This window comes from Populus trichocarpa, chromosome 2, assembly GCF_000002775.5.
Source record: "Populus trichocarpa isolate Nisqually-1 chromosome 2, P.trichocarpa_v4.1, whole genome shotgun sequence".
Classification (NCBI taxonomy): Eukaryota; Viridiplantae; Streptophyta; class Magnoliopsida; order Malpighiales; family Salicaceae; genus Populus; species Populus trichocarpa.
Window position 1 is genome coordinate 7517448 of NC_037286.2, and position 14675 is coordinate 7532122.

The 14675-nt window shown below is 34.3% G+C and overlaps 2 protein-coding genes across 2 annotated transcripts; one reads left to right on the forward strand and one right to left on the reverse strand.

The window, feature by feature from the left end:
* The first annotated feature begins 2130 nt into the window (after positions 1-2130).
* LOC7461808 (GEM-like protein 1) lies at positions 2131-5514 on the forward strand. The gene is made up of 4 exons (XM_002301045.4): positions 2131-2597; positions 2684-2785; positions 3243-3514; positions 5007-5514. The coding sequence occupies exons 1-4, from the start codon at positions 2279-2281 to the stop codon at positions 5184-5186; spliced, it is 873 nt and encodes a 290-aa protein (XP_002301081.1). The 5' UTR covers positions 2131-2278; the 3' UTR covers positions 5187-5514.
* Positions 5515-11156: 5642 nt separating this feature from the next.
* On the reverse strand, positions 11157-12629 carry LOC7467187 (zinc-finger homeodomain protein 2). The gene has a single exon (XM_002302293.4). The coding sequence runs from the start codon at positions 12292-12294 to the stop codon at positions 11506-11508; it is 789 nt and encodes a 262-aa protein (XP_002302329.1). The 5' UTR covers positions 12295-12629; the 3' UTR covers positions 11157-11505.
* Between the last annotated feature and the right edge of the window lie 2046 nt (positions 12630-14675).

Sequence of the window (14675 nt, forward strand, 5' to 3'; positions counted from 1 at the left end):
AATATTACAAAAATGCAAAAAAAAAAAAAAAAACAAGAGCATGAAACTTGATCTGAAAACCAAGATGTCTAAATGAATGAAAAATACCTCTTTTTATGGGCTAGAATTTAAAACTATTGATATGATGGCTAATTAATTTGGTGGCTAGACAAAATGTTTTTGATAACATCATAATTTGAACAAATGATCTATATGAAAGTTGTAGGTATTTATATCATCTTTCCAACAAAAAAAAAAAAGAATGAGCTTATATGGACTTCTAGAACTCCAGATATGGGTTGAACACTGAACAATGTCTAGGTTGCACGACAAGCTCAAACTTCTTTTTTGTTGCTAAGAATTGAACAGGAAAACAATATTATTGAGTATTGGGCTCTTCATGAATATTTTAGGGTTACATTCTAGCTTTCTATCAAGATAAACCACACCTGAATATAAAGTTGATAACTCCATTTATAACCTAAAAATAGAATGATGTTTCTATTTAAATAGAAATAGCCCAACTAGGATTTCTTCTCTAAGCCTAACCCTCTCTTTATCTCTTCACATAAACCTCAATTTCAATAATTAAACTCATCAATTATTCATTTAAATTGTGAGATATGCATGTTTTACAAACCTACATTAAAAACCAAGTATTTACTATAAATTAAAGATACTTATATTATCAGATTGTTATTATAAATCATGCTTAAATTAAGTAATTTAATTATATTTTAAGTGCAATATAATGATATAAAACCTTAATAAAAATATACTTTTAAGTATTTGTCAGGTCACAAGACCTTGTTTGTTTATTATGACTTCTAATATGAAATGTTAAAAGTCAAGAATAATCATCTCTTTATGTCCATAAGTGTATAAAAGTCTTTCAAGTGTCTACCATATTTCCATCAACATTAATATTGTGTAAGAGATATATATCTCTTATTACTGTTGTGTAAGAGATATTCATCCCTCATTATCTATATTTATGTTCAAGGGGTATATATACCCCTAAACTATCCAGGTAAATGTTTTACTATTTCTATTCTCTAAGTATTCGTATTTGTATTTTCAGAACATTTATCATAAAAAAAACAAGAGCAAAAATTCTTGTTCTTAGAATTTAAAGCATATTTTCTTATTTATTGCAATTCCTTACTAAAAATCATTGATTTTATCATTGGAGGATCCCTAAACCCTACAAAATAGAACTATTTTGCAGGTGTTACGTCTTCTACTACTATTTTTCAATTTATTTTACTCTGGAGAAGAGAATAATAACATGAACGTATAATTACTCACTATCTAAACACTCAAAAACCTGAATCCTGAATGTATTGGATTTTTAAATATAATCACACGCAAATAAATTTTTCTTGTTCATTTGTTTCCAATATCAAACATTGTCTCCTCAGGAACTCCATTATCAGACTGATTTCTAATAAGAGGCTATATATAAAACTTCATGTACTCTCTGTCTTCCATAGTCGAAGCCTCTATTTTTCATAACAAAATCCACTTAAGCCAACAGAAGATCCAAAATGGAAGCCAGCAGCCAGGTTTAAAAGTGTATATCGTGGTGGTGACGTTGTTATACGAGTGGGTAGTGATGCCCGGAGAACACACGATCAAGCAAAAGTGAACCCACCCACGGCCGAAACACTACTAGGCCTTTGGAAACAAAATTCAATAAAAGAAAAGAAACTTCTTCCATGAAAGATTATGGGCCGATTATTTAGTCAGAAAAGAGAGGCTAATATTAGTGGATAAATAAAACATGTCGTTGGGTTTGATAAAAGCCCATTCAATATCCGGACTTCTCTTTCAATTACCTTCTAGTAATCGCATTAAACACATCGGGTCCATAGATTCCTTCCTTCAACCCGGAGAAAATCATAATCAAAATAGGAAGCCTATACAGAAACTCCATTTACCACTAAAAATATCTTCTCTTTTTTTTTTTTAGTAAATATTTTTTTTAAAAGTATTTTTTATTTAGAAATATATTAAAATAATATATATTTTTTATTTTAAAATTTATTTTTAATATTAAAATAATTTAAAATTAAAAAATTAAAATTTTAAAAAAATATAATTGAAATACAGTACCAAACAAAACCAAAATATATCCGAATCTAAAAAATTTAACCGTCGACCCAGGTTCCCCTCCCCTCGCTTCATACGTCTACGCTACAAACTCTTTTTTACATTATTCTTCCGGCTCCTAATCTTATTTCTCTCTCGTCTTTCTGTTAAACAGATCCAAAGTCCAAACAACAGAATAAAAATAAAAATGAATCAAAGCAACGAAGAGGTCGATCAAACCAGGAAACCTCAATCACCGTCAGATTTAGAACCTCAAAAGCTCGCGGAGGTCGAGGACAAGTACAAGAACAGCAATTCTCATACCTCTGATTACGCTCCCTACCCAAAGCTAGACCCTAAAGACGTCGCACCTTCTCCTGAGAATTGGGCCAACCTATCCACGGGATCAACAACACAGTCTAAACCTCCTGGCCCATCTCCTATCGCCGGAACCGCTGCCACTACCATGCCGGCTGAGTCCAATCCCTACGTGTCTCCTGGTCCCGTTGCTCCTTCTTCCTCCAAGAGTAATTTGCTTCAATTACTATTTAATTTATTGTTTTTTTTAAAAAAATTAATCAATTAATTGGCGTTTCGGATCTTCTCTGAGCAGATACAGTGGAGGCGGTGAAGGATGTGTTAGGGAAATGGGGAAAGAAGGCGGCAGAGGCAACGAAGAAGGCTGAGGATCTTGCTGGCAACATGTGGCAACACTGTATGCTGTTTTTTTTTTTTTTCTATGTTTGTGCTAGGGTAAATGCCGATGCTATTTGATTTGTTGGGCAACTATTACCTTTTGGGAGACTGAAATGATAATAATGTTATATGGCCCGCTTCTGTATTTGATGAACTATTTATGATGGATATGCATTCTTTTCCTTGCATGATTAATGTAGAACTCTAGTCATGCTCTCTCTCTTTTTTGTTAAGATGTTGGGTTAAATTCCCCGCCCCCTTTATCCTCTCCTGACTATTAATTGTGGTTCTATTGCCTTTTGATGTTTTGTTGCAACTTGATGTTTTTGAAAAGATGGTTTTTCGTTACAATATTGTTGGCTTCAAGCATCTTTATCAGACCTTTTCAGCTTAATTGTCTACACTTGATTGACTAAATTTCATGTTTAGCCATCTTCTCAGTGAACTTTTCTCATTTAAAAATGATTTTTGACCAGTGAAGACAGGCCCTAGTTTTGCTGATGCTGCTGTGGGGAGAATTGCTCAGGGAACCAAAGTTCTTGCAGAAGGTGGTTATGAGAAGATTTTTCAACAAACTTTCGAGACTGTTCCCGAGGAGAAACTTGTGAAGACATTTGCATGCTACCTATCCACTTCTGCCGGTCCAGTTATGGGAGTTCTATATTTGTCAACAGCAAAGCTTGCGTTCTGCAGTGACAATCCTTTGTCTTACAAAGTTGGTGAGCAATCTCAGTGGAGCTATTATAAGGTATGCGCATTGTGCTTTTCATTATTTTGGCAACATAGTTTATATATCCATGCTATAGGAGCCAACCATGCGTGACCAGTCTTCTGGCAATGGATATTTTACAATCCTTTACACACTGGGAAAACTGTTTTTCTCATTTTGGGTCATCACCATGAATTTTGCATCTCCAATGACTGCAAGAATTATAGTATTGGTTTAATATACAGATTTGATTTATTTGCTAGGAAGAATAAGAAAATGCCTTGAGAATCCAGTTTACAATATGAAAATCCTTGATTCAAGTGAGAAGCATATGCATGAAACCTTTGACAATTTATGCATTTACTCACGACCTTTCAAGCTAACAAATCTTTTAGTTGATAGCATTGCATTAAGAATTTTTTTTTTTTTTTATAGAGGTTTGAGTATTTACTAGTCACAAGTTAACGAATCCTCCATGCTGGCTCGCAGTCTATGCTGGGTGGTTTCATCCTGCAGAGGTCATGGTTATTAACATGTTATATAAAGTATTCTCTTGTTGTCATTCAAATATTTCTCAAAGACCAATGTGTAGTGTGTTATTATGGGGGATCTTTTCTGTAGTCTGTTTATAGTACAACCATTAGTTGATACTTTTGAGGACTTATCCGCCCTTGCCTTGCATCTTGTTTGTTAATTATCAATCCAAGATACCATGTCACTCTGAGGATCTAAGAAACCTCAAGCAGTTTTCTTAATGGTCATGCTTTGCTAAGTTTCCTGGTAGACAACTCTGACAATGCTCCATTGTCTCCAAGATCAATGCTGATGATCGTAGTTATTTTTCCAAATATTGTTCTGTTGCTACATTCATTGATGAATCAATAGTGATTGACTATGACATGGCTATCTACAGCTATCAAAGGGTGGAGCAAAATCTTTAACTTAGAATCTTGATGTTTCATAATTATCCATGGAATCTTTCATACTAAAAGACTTTGCTCAAGTTTTACCCTTTGCATTGCATTTTTTTTATTTGTACGTGCACCGTCATGTCTACATATGTTATCTATGGCATAAAAAATAACTTTTTTGAGAGAAAAACCCTCCCTTCTATCCAGGAAAACTTATGTTGCTGAAAATAAACCATAGCAACATGTAACTTGCAGTTCCAAGTCCCCTTTTGCTTTGGACCCGGGGATTTGGTGCACATGCATTGTTGTTGCAATTTTGCTTGTTGACCTTGAGGGGATTAACAAATCAAGTGATTTTTATCAATGCTGCTGCCTTTTCATTTAAACAACGGTATTAGAGCACTGGTTTCTCCTCCAGTTAAACAAGCAGAGGATTTTATAAATGTGGAAATAGGATCTGATGTAATTGGAATTTACTGGCTCTTTGCTTGTTACTGATTATATCCTAATGTAGGCTAACATGCATACCTAGGTCTGGTCCTCTTGCTTTTGGAATAAAATCTAGTTCTAATCTCGTCAAGTTTCTTATCTATATCATTCTTTTCTGTGTATGTACGCAGGTTGTTATTCCATTACATCAGCTGAAGGCTGTCAATCCATCCACAAGCAAAGTCAATTCAGCTGAAAAATATATCCAGATTATATCTGCTGACAACCATGAATTTTGGTTCATGGGTTTTGTATACTATGATAATGCTGTTCAAAGTCTTCAACAAGCATTGGAGCACCCCGCTCCATGATGTGTATTGAGCATTGCAGCACCACTCCTTACGATGCAATTAGGCCTGGAATTTCCATCATGTCCCCAAGAAGAACATTACGCTGCAATTTGTAGATAAAAATTGATAGTTGTGCAGAATCTGGAATACAATGGGAAACATATACATCATGTTGCGTGCGCTTGTGAAATCGATGTGGTATTCCTCTGTCATCCAAACATTGATTGTTATTTTTAGTTGTGATATGATGCGTGTTGTCAGATTAATAGTTAAATCTATGAGAAACAAGCTTCGTGATTCCATACATTTTTTTGTCGTACAATTAGTCAATTGATTGTCTTGAGTTAAAGATGATTTCCTCTTCCTTTTCTTTTTTTTCTGAACTCCTTATTTCCGTACCTTCTCCCCCTGCACTTAGGATCATTATGAATAGCTCCTACAGCATATTTCTACCTTTCTGCGTAAATTCTCCGTTGGGATGAGAGGATTGTGTCGGTTTGATGTGAAGTGACTTTTTGCACGCATCCAAGAAGACGGATTTCTAATGCTCGACTACACTTCGACTAAGATTTACGACAGAGTAAACCAAGCCTGGCCTAGAGTATGGTTAGGCCCAGCCTTACCAAGCAAATATGGTAATGCGATAACCTGATAAGCACTAGCAGGCCTAGAAATACGTCGGAATCCCATGTAGGGTCCTGGATTGACAACCCATCCTGAATTCGGTCAGTGCCCAGGACAGCTTTCCGTCTGAGTCCCAACTGGCAACCTGAAAAGAGGATAACCTAACACGACTAATGGCAGATAGACTTGAAATTCATCAATAGCATGGCCCATTGTTTGAACCTCACAAAACATCATTTCTGCTTTTGTTGCATTGCCGATTTTTATATATTTTTTAGTACATATCGAAAAAAATAATAATTCAGAAACGTCTAAGACCGCTTAAGAAATCCCGTGATTAATTTAAGAAAATATGAACCAGACCTCTTAAAACAAAAGCAGTCAAGCTGAATATTTTATAGTAAACAAGACTGATGAAACCGAAGAGCAGGTTGCTGTGTAGCGGTCAGAAAGCTACTTGAGGACATTCAATTATCGCCAGAATTATGAAGGGGATAATTTTTGGCCTTCTGCCCTCAGAAAAAAAACTACCCGCGAAACAGCGAAACAGCTAATAAAATGTGCATCCACTGATATACAGTTTTTATTTTTTAACGGTAACATATTCTTTTTAAACAACGTTATTTTAAATTTATATGAAACAACCGAGTTAATCCATTCAATTCATTACTCAAATTCATTACTCAAGACTTAGTAAAGAATAACTTTACAAATAACAAATCACAATTTATCTTAGTATAATATGAAAATAATGATCTCCTTGTACTGCATTTAATATTAAAAAAATTCAATTTTTTTTCTTAAACAACCCCTACAAGTTTCAAATTAAATTGCGGGGAAGTTGTTTTAATGTGACCTTGTCAACTTAACAGATTAAAAGGCAAAATAATAATAATAATAATAATAATAATAAAAAAAAGCAACAGCCCAGGTTAACCTGCGTTAACTATTAAACTGGTGACTCGGGTCATGGACTCCACTGATTCAAATTTTTTTCTATTTTATAACATGATAAAAAAAATATGAAAACCCATTCAAAATCAACTAAATATTAAAGGATAAAATAAAAAAAATTCAAAAAAAACCCAACATTGAGCAATAAAAAGAAGCTTATGCACACAAACTTGAATGGCCAGCGTGCCTAAGCCTTTTTTAAAAAAAAACTCAGGTACACAAGCCTGAGGTAGGCTTAACATGAGTGAGCCTTGTTTATTTTTTTTTTTTTTAAAAAGTGGATAACATGTCATCTGTTCCTATTAAAAAAAAACAATAGCAGACGATTGATCGAAATTCATCCACCATTGTGGTGGTTAAAAATTCACTGGTGGGTTTTTTAGGTTGAAATTTTTTTTTCAACCTATTTTTATTTATAAACACAAAATAAACAACCTTAAACCATCTAACAACCCCAAAATACCCTAAAATCACATAAAAAAAATGAAAACCAACCAAATCAAAATGGAACCCGGTCTCTTTTTTTAGGCGTATTTATAGACAAAACTCATAATAATCGAACTCTTCTCATTAAATAAAACCCTTTAATACCAAGAACGATGAGTTTCATCGCTAAAAATTGGCCAAACCAACGACTTTCACTCTCCTTATTGTTTTCAAGTGAGTTTCTCTCTCATCTCTCTTACTCACTGATTGAAAAATAGATCGTTGCTTAATTTCTTCATATTTTAGTTCCTTATCTTATCTTTTAGTTTTATATTTTAACCATAATTTCAAGCTAATTTCTTCTATTTGGGCTATAGAAGTGTTTGATTGAAAAAAAAATTGAATTGTTTCATTGTTTATATGAACAATGAAACCAACCCATTTATTTTAGTTGTTTTTTAATTCCCATACTACATGCCCAAAGATAAATAATTCCAATTTGTAATGATCTGATTTTGTTATGATAAATTTTTTTTTCTGTGTGTTTTAGACAAGGTGTCTGGGAGATTGCCAAAGAAGCAATGACTAAGATTATTGAAGGAAAAAATGGAGGGCTTGGATCTCTTGAGCTAAGGAGGCAACACATGTCCCAGTGAGGATAAAAATGGTAGTGTCCTAGTCGTCAAAGAAATAACAAATTCAAATTAGCTCAAATCTATTGAGTCCAAATCAGTTCAAATTCAAATTGTTGTTTAGATTCAATTTTTGAATTTCCAATTTTTGTATAAAGTGAAACATTATTGAGGGAGTTAGTATTGATAATAAATTAAGCTTAATTAGTTTAAGAGTCCTGGACAACCTTGAAACCGTCAAGAAATATTTTTCTTTTTTAATTGAGTCCTTGTTTCTTGTAATTAAGTCTCTTTTCTAAAATTCAATAAAGTCCCTCATTAATTATTTCTTCCAAATTTGCTCTTCAAATATTGGATTTATTACATAGTGACTGGTTATTTAAGTCTTGCAATTGAAATTAACATATACTAACGTTAAATTACTTCAGAGGACATCAAATTCGTACATCAAAATAATTTTTTTATGCTTTTGAATCGTTTTGATATGCTAATATTAAAAATAAATTTTAAAAAATAAAAATATTATTTTAATATATTTTCTATAAAAAAGTACATGAAAAAATAACAGTTGGAATCTCAAACACTGTTTTTAAGCCAAAGGGAATTAAATGCATGTGTAAACGATTGGTCATTTCTTTTGGGATCAGAACACAGAGCCTTTCATGATCATTGTGAACTCTATAATTATCTTACTTAGTTTTCTTGTTCTTCTGTTGGTGTTTCTTCTTCTTCTTTCTTTATTTTTTGGTAATAAAGAACACTCATTCACGAGTATAATTACGATTCAATGATAGTGGGCACCCCATTTTGATTTTAGAGATTCGCCTTTTGTACTGTCAAATATTCGAGCTCATCATGTCATCCCCGCTGAATATTACAAGAGGCCTGGTGATTGATTAATTTTGATGAAAACTAGCCAGCTAACTAGTAATCTCCAAATATTAATCGTTTATTTTCCCTACTTTTCCTTCTGCTGTTGTCGCTTATGTGGTACTTGAAGGGATTGGAAAAACTAAATTGAATTTTCATGGAACAAGCGATGTTGGTGGTCACGGAGGAGGCATCTTAACCTGTCAGCCCGTATAAAAGAAAGAGCTGATTGCGATGTATCTTTAGTCCTTAGCATCCAAAAATAGCCCTGACTTGCAACAATGGGATTTTACTTTTATCCAACCATGCCCTACACCCATATAAGTTTCTGGCATTTTGCTTCGTCAATAAATAATGTACTGAAGTAAAATCGCATCCACCGATGTCCTTAAAAATCTTGGGAGCTGGTAGAGGCAAATAATTCACGTTTTGTATCTGAAAAACATTCTAGTATATATGACGACTACGTAAAGCACTTAGGCTATGAAATTCACTTGCTGCGCACCAGACGTGCTGTATAATCGACTCTTTTTTCTCCTTTCCTTATTCCAAATAACTGTGTGCGTGCGTGTCTTTTGTTCCTTGGCAATCAATCGAAATGAAACACTTCATGCAGAACAGCTCATCAAACCCTAAAAATAAGGAGCAAGAATTTTGTTTTTTATCCATCGGTGTGATGATTTTTAACATTAACGTGCTTACATATAATTACCTCAAGTTTCCTAGTTAAGAGAACTGAAACCCAGTGTACAAACTTAGTAAAATAATCAATTCCTTTTGGATAGAAAAAGAGCTGTTGTTAGTTGTTACTGTTAGCATATATATATGTGTGTGTGACTGTGTGTGTGTGTGTGTGTGGATGGCAGAAGATGAGTTTAATGAGGTTCAGAGATGTTGTAATCCAATGAAAAGAGCTTCGGTCGTCTTCTGTGGTTAGAAGTTAGATACAACCACATACATTAGCTGTAATGTCAGTCCCCATTTATTATTGTTCCGTTCTCTTTTTTGGACGACAGAGCCCACATGTCCCTCGACGGAACAGAATAAAAAGCAAGCAACATAACATGAGACCGAACTTGAGATCGTTTTTCCGACAGCTTCAAATGCCTTAGCAGCCTCTCTATTCATTACTTGCCTTTCTCCAACATCTACTTGTCTATATGTATAATATGCCCGAGTTTCCACTTTCCACTTCTCACTTCACCTACACATTTGTTTAGCTTCTTTATGCATTGCTTTTCTTTTTAGAGAAAAATAGGCAGCCTCTCTCAATTATCAAAGCAGTTATTTAGTATTCTTAAGATAAATCAATTCTTGTCTCCAATTGTGATGCATGGGAGGACTTATGGGGAAAACGATGATCAAATGATTAGTGTGTGTGTGTGTGTGTGTGTGTGTATAAAGCAAAATCATGGGGCGACCTCCCAATTAAGCTTGGGGAATTTGTCGACTGAAACTGATCCATTTTAAGTGTATATATATGTAGGCTACACCCTTCATACCAAGAAAAAAAATTAAAGTGAAATCTATGATTAAAATTAAAGAAATTAAAGCCTACTTTTAAAAGGTATTTTGGGTCTTCCTTCCATGTGCATGAGTAAATGGCAATCACAAGGTCTGCAAAAATGACTGGAAAAGACTGTGATATAGTACTGCTGTGTTAATAAGCAACCACTTTCCAACTTTAATTGCCTTGCTTTAATTTCCCAAGTACTTCGAGGAAAAAAAATATAGAGGAAGCGGAAGAAGCATGAAAGAATTGATTAAACACGAAAGAATTGATTAAAAGATGGCTCGGGATCACCTAAGTTAAACGAAGATTATTATTTTGTTATATATATATAAAAAAAAAAAAAATTGAAGTTGGTAAAAACTGTAGGCAAGAGAAAGTGAGAAAGCAATTAATGGAGGATTAGGTACGTATGAAGATGGTACATGAAGAAATGATCCGAGTTTTCGCACGAAAAATGGAGTAGAGATCGAGTGCTATGACATTCGATTCACAACAACCCTCACTATTAGCTAGGGATCCACCACTGTTGTGAGCACGGTTGTCCACAGCCCTTTTTCAGTGGTTTGAGCTCTGTTCATGGTATATCAACTCGAAGTGTGTTGAGTGCAAACGCAAATCACTACGAGAGAGGGAGGGAATTGATTAAGGAGAAGATGACAGTTGTGAAAGGCCACAAGAAATTGCAGCTTTGCATGCCAAACACGTCTTGATTCAATTCGGGATTCTCTTCGATCATCGCCACATGATACTAGCTAACTTACAAACCCATCAGTTTTTGGCTTTGTTTATGCACTCATCTTTCATGAATTAGACAACTGAGTTGATATATATATATATATATATATATATAATTCAAGGATATGATATTGTGGTTGTTTTCCAAGGATTTTCTCAGGTCGAGTAATTATTTTCGATTTCGTAATTGAGATTCAAGGAAAACAGGTAACCATTTAAATTAAACAAATGACTAGCTAGGTTTCAAATAGGCTTAAATTAAAGAAAGAAACTACGTACAGTTAGAAGATGCTGCGATTTGAGCAATGGCCCATCATCAACAACGTATTCAGAATAACAGTCGTGATGAAACTAAAAGGAGAGAAGAAACTAAAACAAAACAAAAGAAAATAAAAAATTGCCACTAGCTAAGAACCCTAGTTAAATTGACATCACAACTTTTCCAATATTCCCTTTCCAAATTGCACTAGTGATGACTACTTCTCAGTATCTCCATGACACCAATAAGTAAGTAGCTAATCACCAGTTCCTGGAAGAAGGAGATGACCATGATAACAAATGCTGGTCTTTTATGTTCCAAAATTTTTTAGGGTTTCTTACCAAGGGTGTGCTTGTTATTATGCATCCAGACCTTGAGCACATGCCGCTTCACCCCAGTCTCCGCACAAAACTGCTCCACAGCAGCCTCATCGTGTTTCTGGATTCTCCAACCAAGACTCTCCGCGAAAGCCAACATCTTTTCTTTCTGCTCCTGCGTAAACTTTGTCCTATGCCTCTTCTTTGAACTACTACCGCCTCCTCCTCCACCACCACCGCTACTGCTCGGATTAGACACATCCTCCTCTTCCCTACTATACCCAGCAGCAGCAGCAGCACCCCCACCAGAAGCAGCCGGCAAGGCTAGTGGCCTTGACTGCGGGGTTGGTGTCAAGTGATGAAGATACCCAGTCGGTGGTGGAGCACGATAGTAAGGAGAGAATTGTGGCTGTTGCTGGTGGTGATGGCCGTGATATAATATTACCTCACCTCCACCTCCACCAGACTCTTTGCGATGGAAATTACGGTGGCAATTACACGCTGCACATTTAAGTGCATCCAAAGTACCTTCATCCCCCGCGGCCATGAATTCACCACAACCATCAAGTGCGTGTCCACCGATTCCCACCGCATGGTTTTTTTGACACTCTCTGTATCTGATTGAAGATTTTCTTGTGTTTGTGTTTGCCGTTGTTGTTGAAGCACCTTCTCCTCCACCACCTGCAGGACCAATTTTTGACCGAGCAGCAACTGAGTTGCTAATTGAGTCATAACCCGGTGGCATCACCGCCATCCCCGTCATTTCTTCTTCTTGGTCTTCGTGCTCGTCAAACTCCATATTTTTCCCACTCTCTCTGATCTTTTCTTTTTTTTGTTCCTTTCTTTCTCTCTTGGTCTACACTGATGGTGCTTTCTTTTTTGTTGATAGAGAAGATCTACATGGCATGGCCGGTGCTTTTTGTGAGCCGATCCACCCTATAATAACCAAGTGAAGAAGCCGTTGATAAAAGCTTGTATTTATATGGGATTAATATGTGTATAAAAGATTAAAAAATAATTCAAAAATAATAACAACAGTAATATAATTGTTTTTCGTTTTTTAGATCATAAGAAGAGAAGATAAGAGGTTAAGGAGAGTGTGGTCATCAATTTCCTGGCCTGCAGAAAAGAGGTGTCTTACTCGAAAGCCTTGCATAGTTTCATATATATGCTTTCCATTTTCTCCTTCTTTAACCATTAACATTTTACTGGGAATACTGTTCCCAGTAAATATAAATATATTATAAGTACTGCCAGTACAAAGGTAATTTCTAATGTCTATCTCTCCTTTTCTTTTCTTCTTAATTAAGAGATCTATGCATATATATATATATAAGTGTTTGGAATTGAATTTTAATTTATTTTTTAATTTTAAATTAATTCTTTTAATGTTTTTATGATTTCAATATGTTAATATCAAACATAAATTTTAAAAAATAAAAAAATATTATCTTAATATATTCTCAAATAAAAAACACTTAAAAAATTACAATTAAAACAGTCAAAAACACGCCCAAATTCTATCTCAGGCTGCGTAAAGGGAAAGGTAGCTGTCACCTTCGCTCGGTAGAGTTATTTGATATAATTCGACATAAAGTAATTTTACACAGTAAACAGTAATCTAGTTATGTTCTGCACTTTTCACAAGTTATTCAATTAAAATTCGTTCTAAGTAATTTTACACGGAGCGAAGTACGTACAAAGAGATTTTTTTCAAAAAAATCCCATCAACTACATTTACTGAATTTATTTTCTATAAAAACATTTCTCTTTGAATACAATCCCTTTATATATGTTTAAAACCGCCATTTACATGAAAAAAAATCAAATAAGAGAAAAAAAAAATCTAAAATTAAACTAAAAATAGAAAAATAATGAAAATTGATAGAACATCATTTTTCAAACCTAATTTAATGGGGGCTTGAAAATTATAGTGTTTTTTTAAAGACCGGCTATCTGGTTTAATTTGGTGTCATTATCTTTTCATCTAGTTCATAAATATATGTACTAGACTATTTAATTATATATTCTAGTTATAATAGAATCAAAACCTCCTACATCATATATAATCCATCTACATTGAGTGACATATATGATGGAAGAGTAAATAGCCCTTCTTTTTCCGTAATTTCCTTGACTAATCTCTTCAGAGTTCTCTCTCAATGGTTTAATTTTACTTGGCTAAGTGATCACTTTACTAGGTAATAAATTAATTTTATATGATTGTTAATTTCAGGACCTATAGAATTAGTTGAGGTGTTCTCAAACTGGCCCGGACATCTACATTAATAAAAAAAAATCATCTAATATTCATTAAAATAATTAAGACATTTCAATTTAAAACTTTTTTGAAAAAGAAAAAGAAAAAGAAAAATTGCATTTAGTGATCGATGTCGATTGGTGGTCAAATTGAATATCGACATGTTGATGACATGGCATTGTAATTAGGGTTCGTGATCGTGGCGTGCACTGTTGTCTGTTTCTGTTCCTATTTTTGTTGAAAGTTAATGCGGTAAAGGAGACTGGAAATTTACTTGAACAGGGGAAGGGAAAAAAAGGAAGAAGAAATGGCAGAGAGGTAGCGTGCAGGGATATGTCAAAAGGTGACGTAAGATTGAAAGGGAAAGGTGGTGTTTGGGAACATGGGAGAACATAACTAAGCATCCCACTCCGTTCATGATGAATCAACACAATTAGTAGTCGCCAAGTCCTCGAGCTACTCAATTTTACAGTAACACTGAATGATGAAGATTGGCTGTGTGTTCCTTTTTTATGGTTAATTCCGTGGTTAACGAGTCAGATTAACTCTTAAGGGATTGTTTTATTTTATAAAAAGGCAATTATCCGACATTTTTGTCTTTGTTCAGTTTTAAATTATAAATTATAAATTTAGGACAAGTTTTGACTCTCTTTTTTCCTGTTGATGATTTGACAATACATGAACATAAAGATGGAATTGCATAGTGGCTGTCTTTTTAACATGGTGTGCATGGTCGTAATTAACTTCTAATCACATCAAAACGGCGCGTCCCAAAAAATACATTGATACGGCAGTTCTGAAAATTTTAAACAGCAAGTCTCTGTGTTAAATTAAGGAGGAGTTTGAAAGAATGTAAGTAGATATTTTTTAAATGGCTTTTTACTTGTAAATATATTAAAATAATATTTTTATTTTTTAAT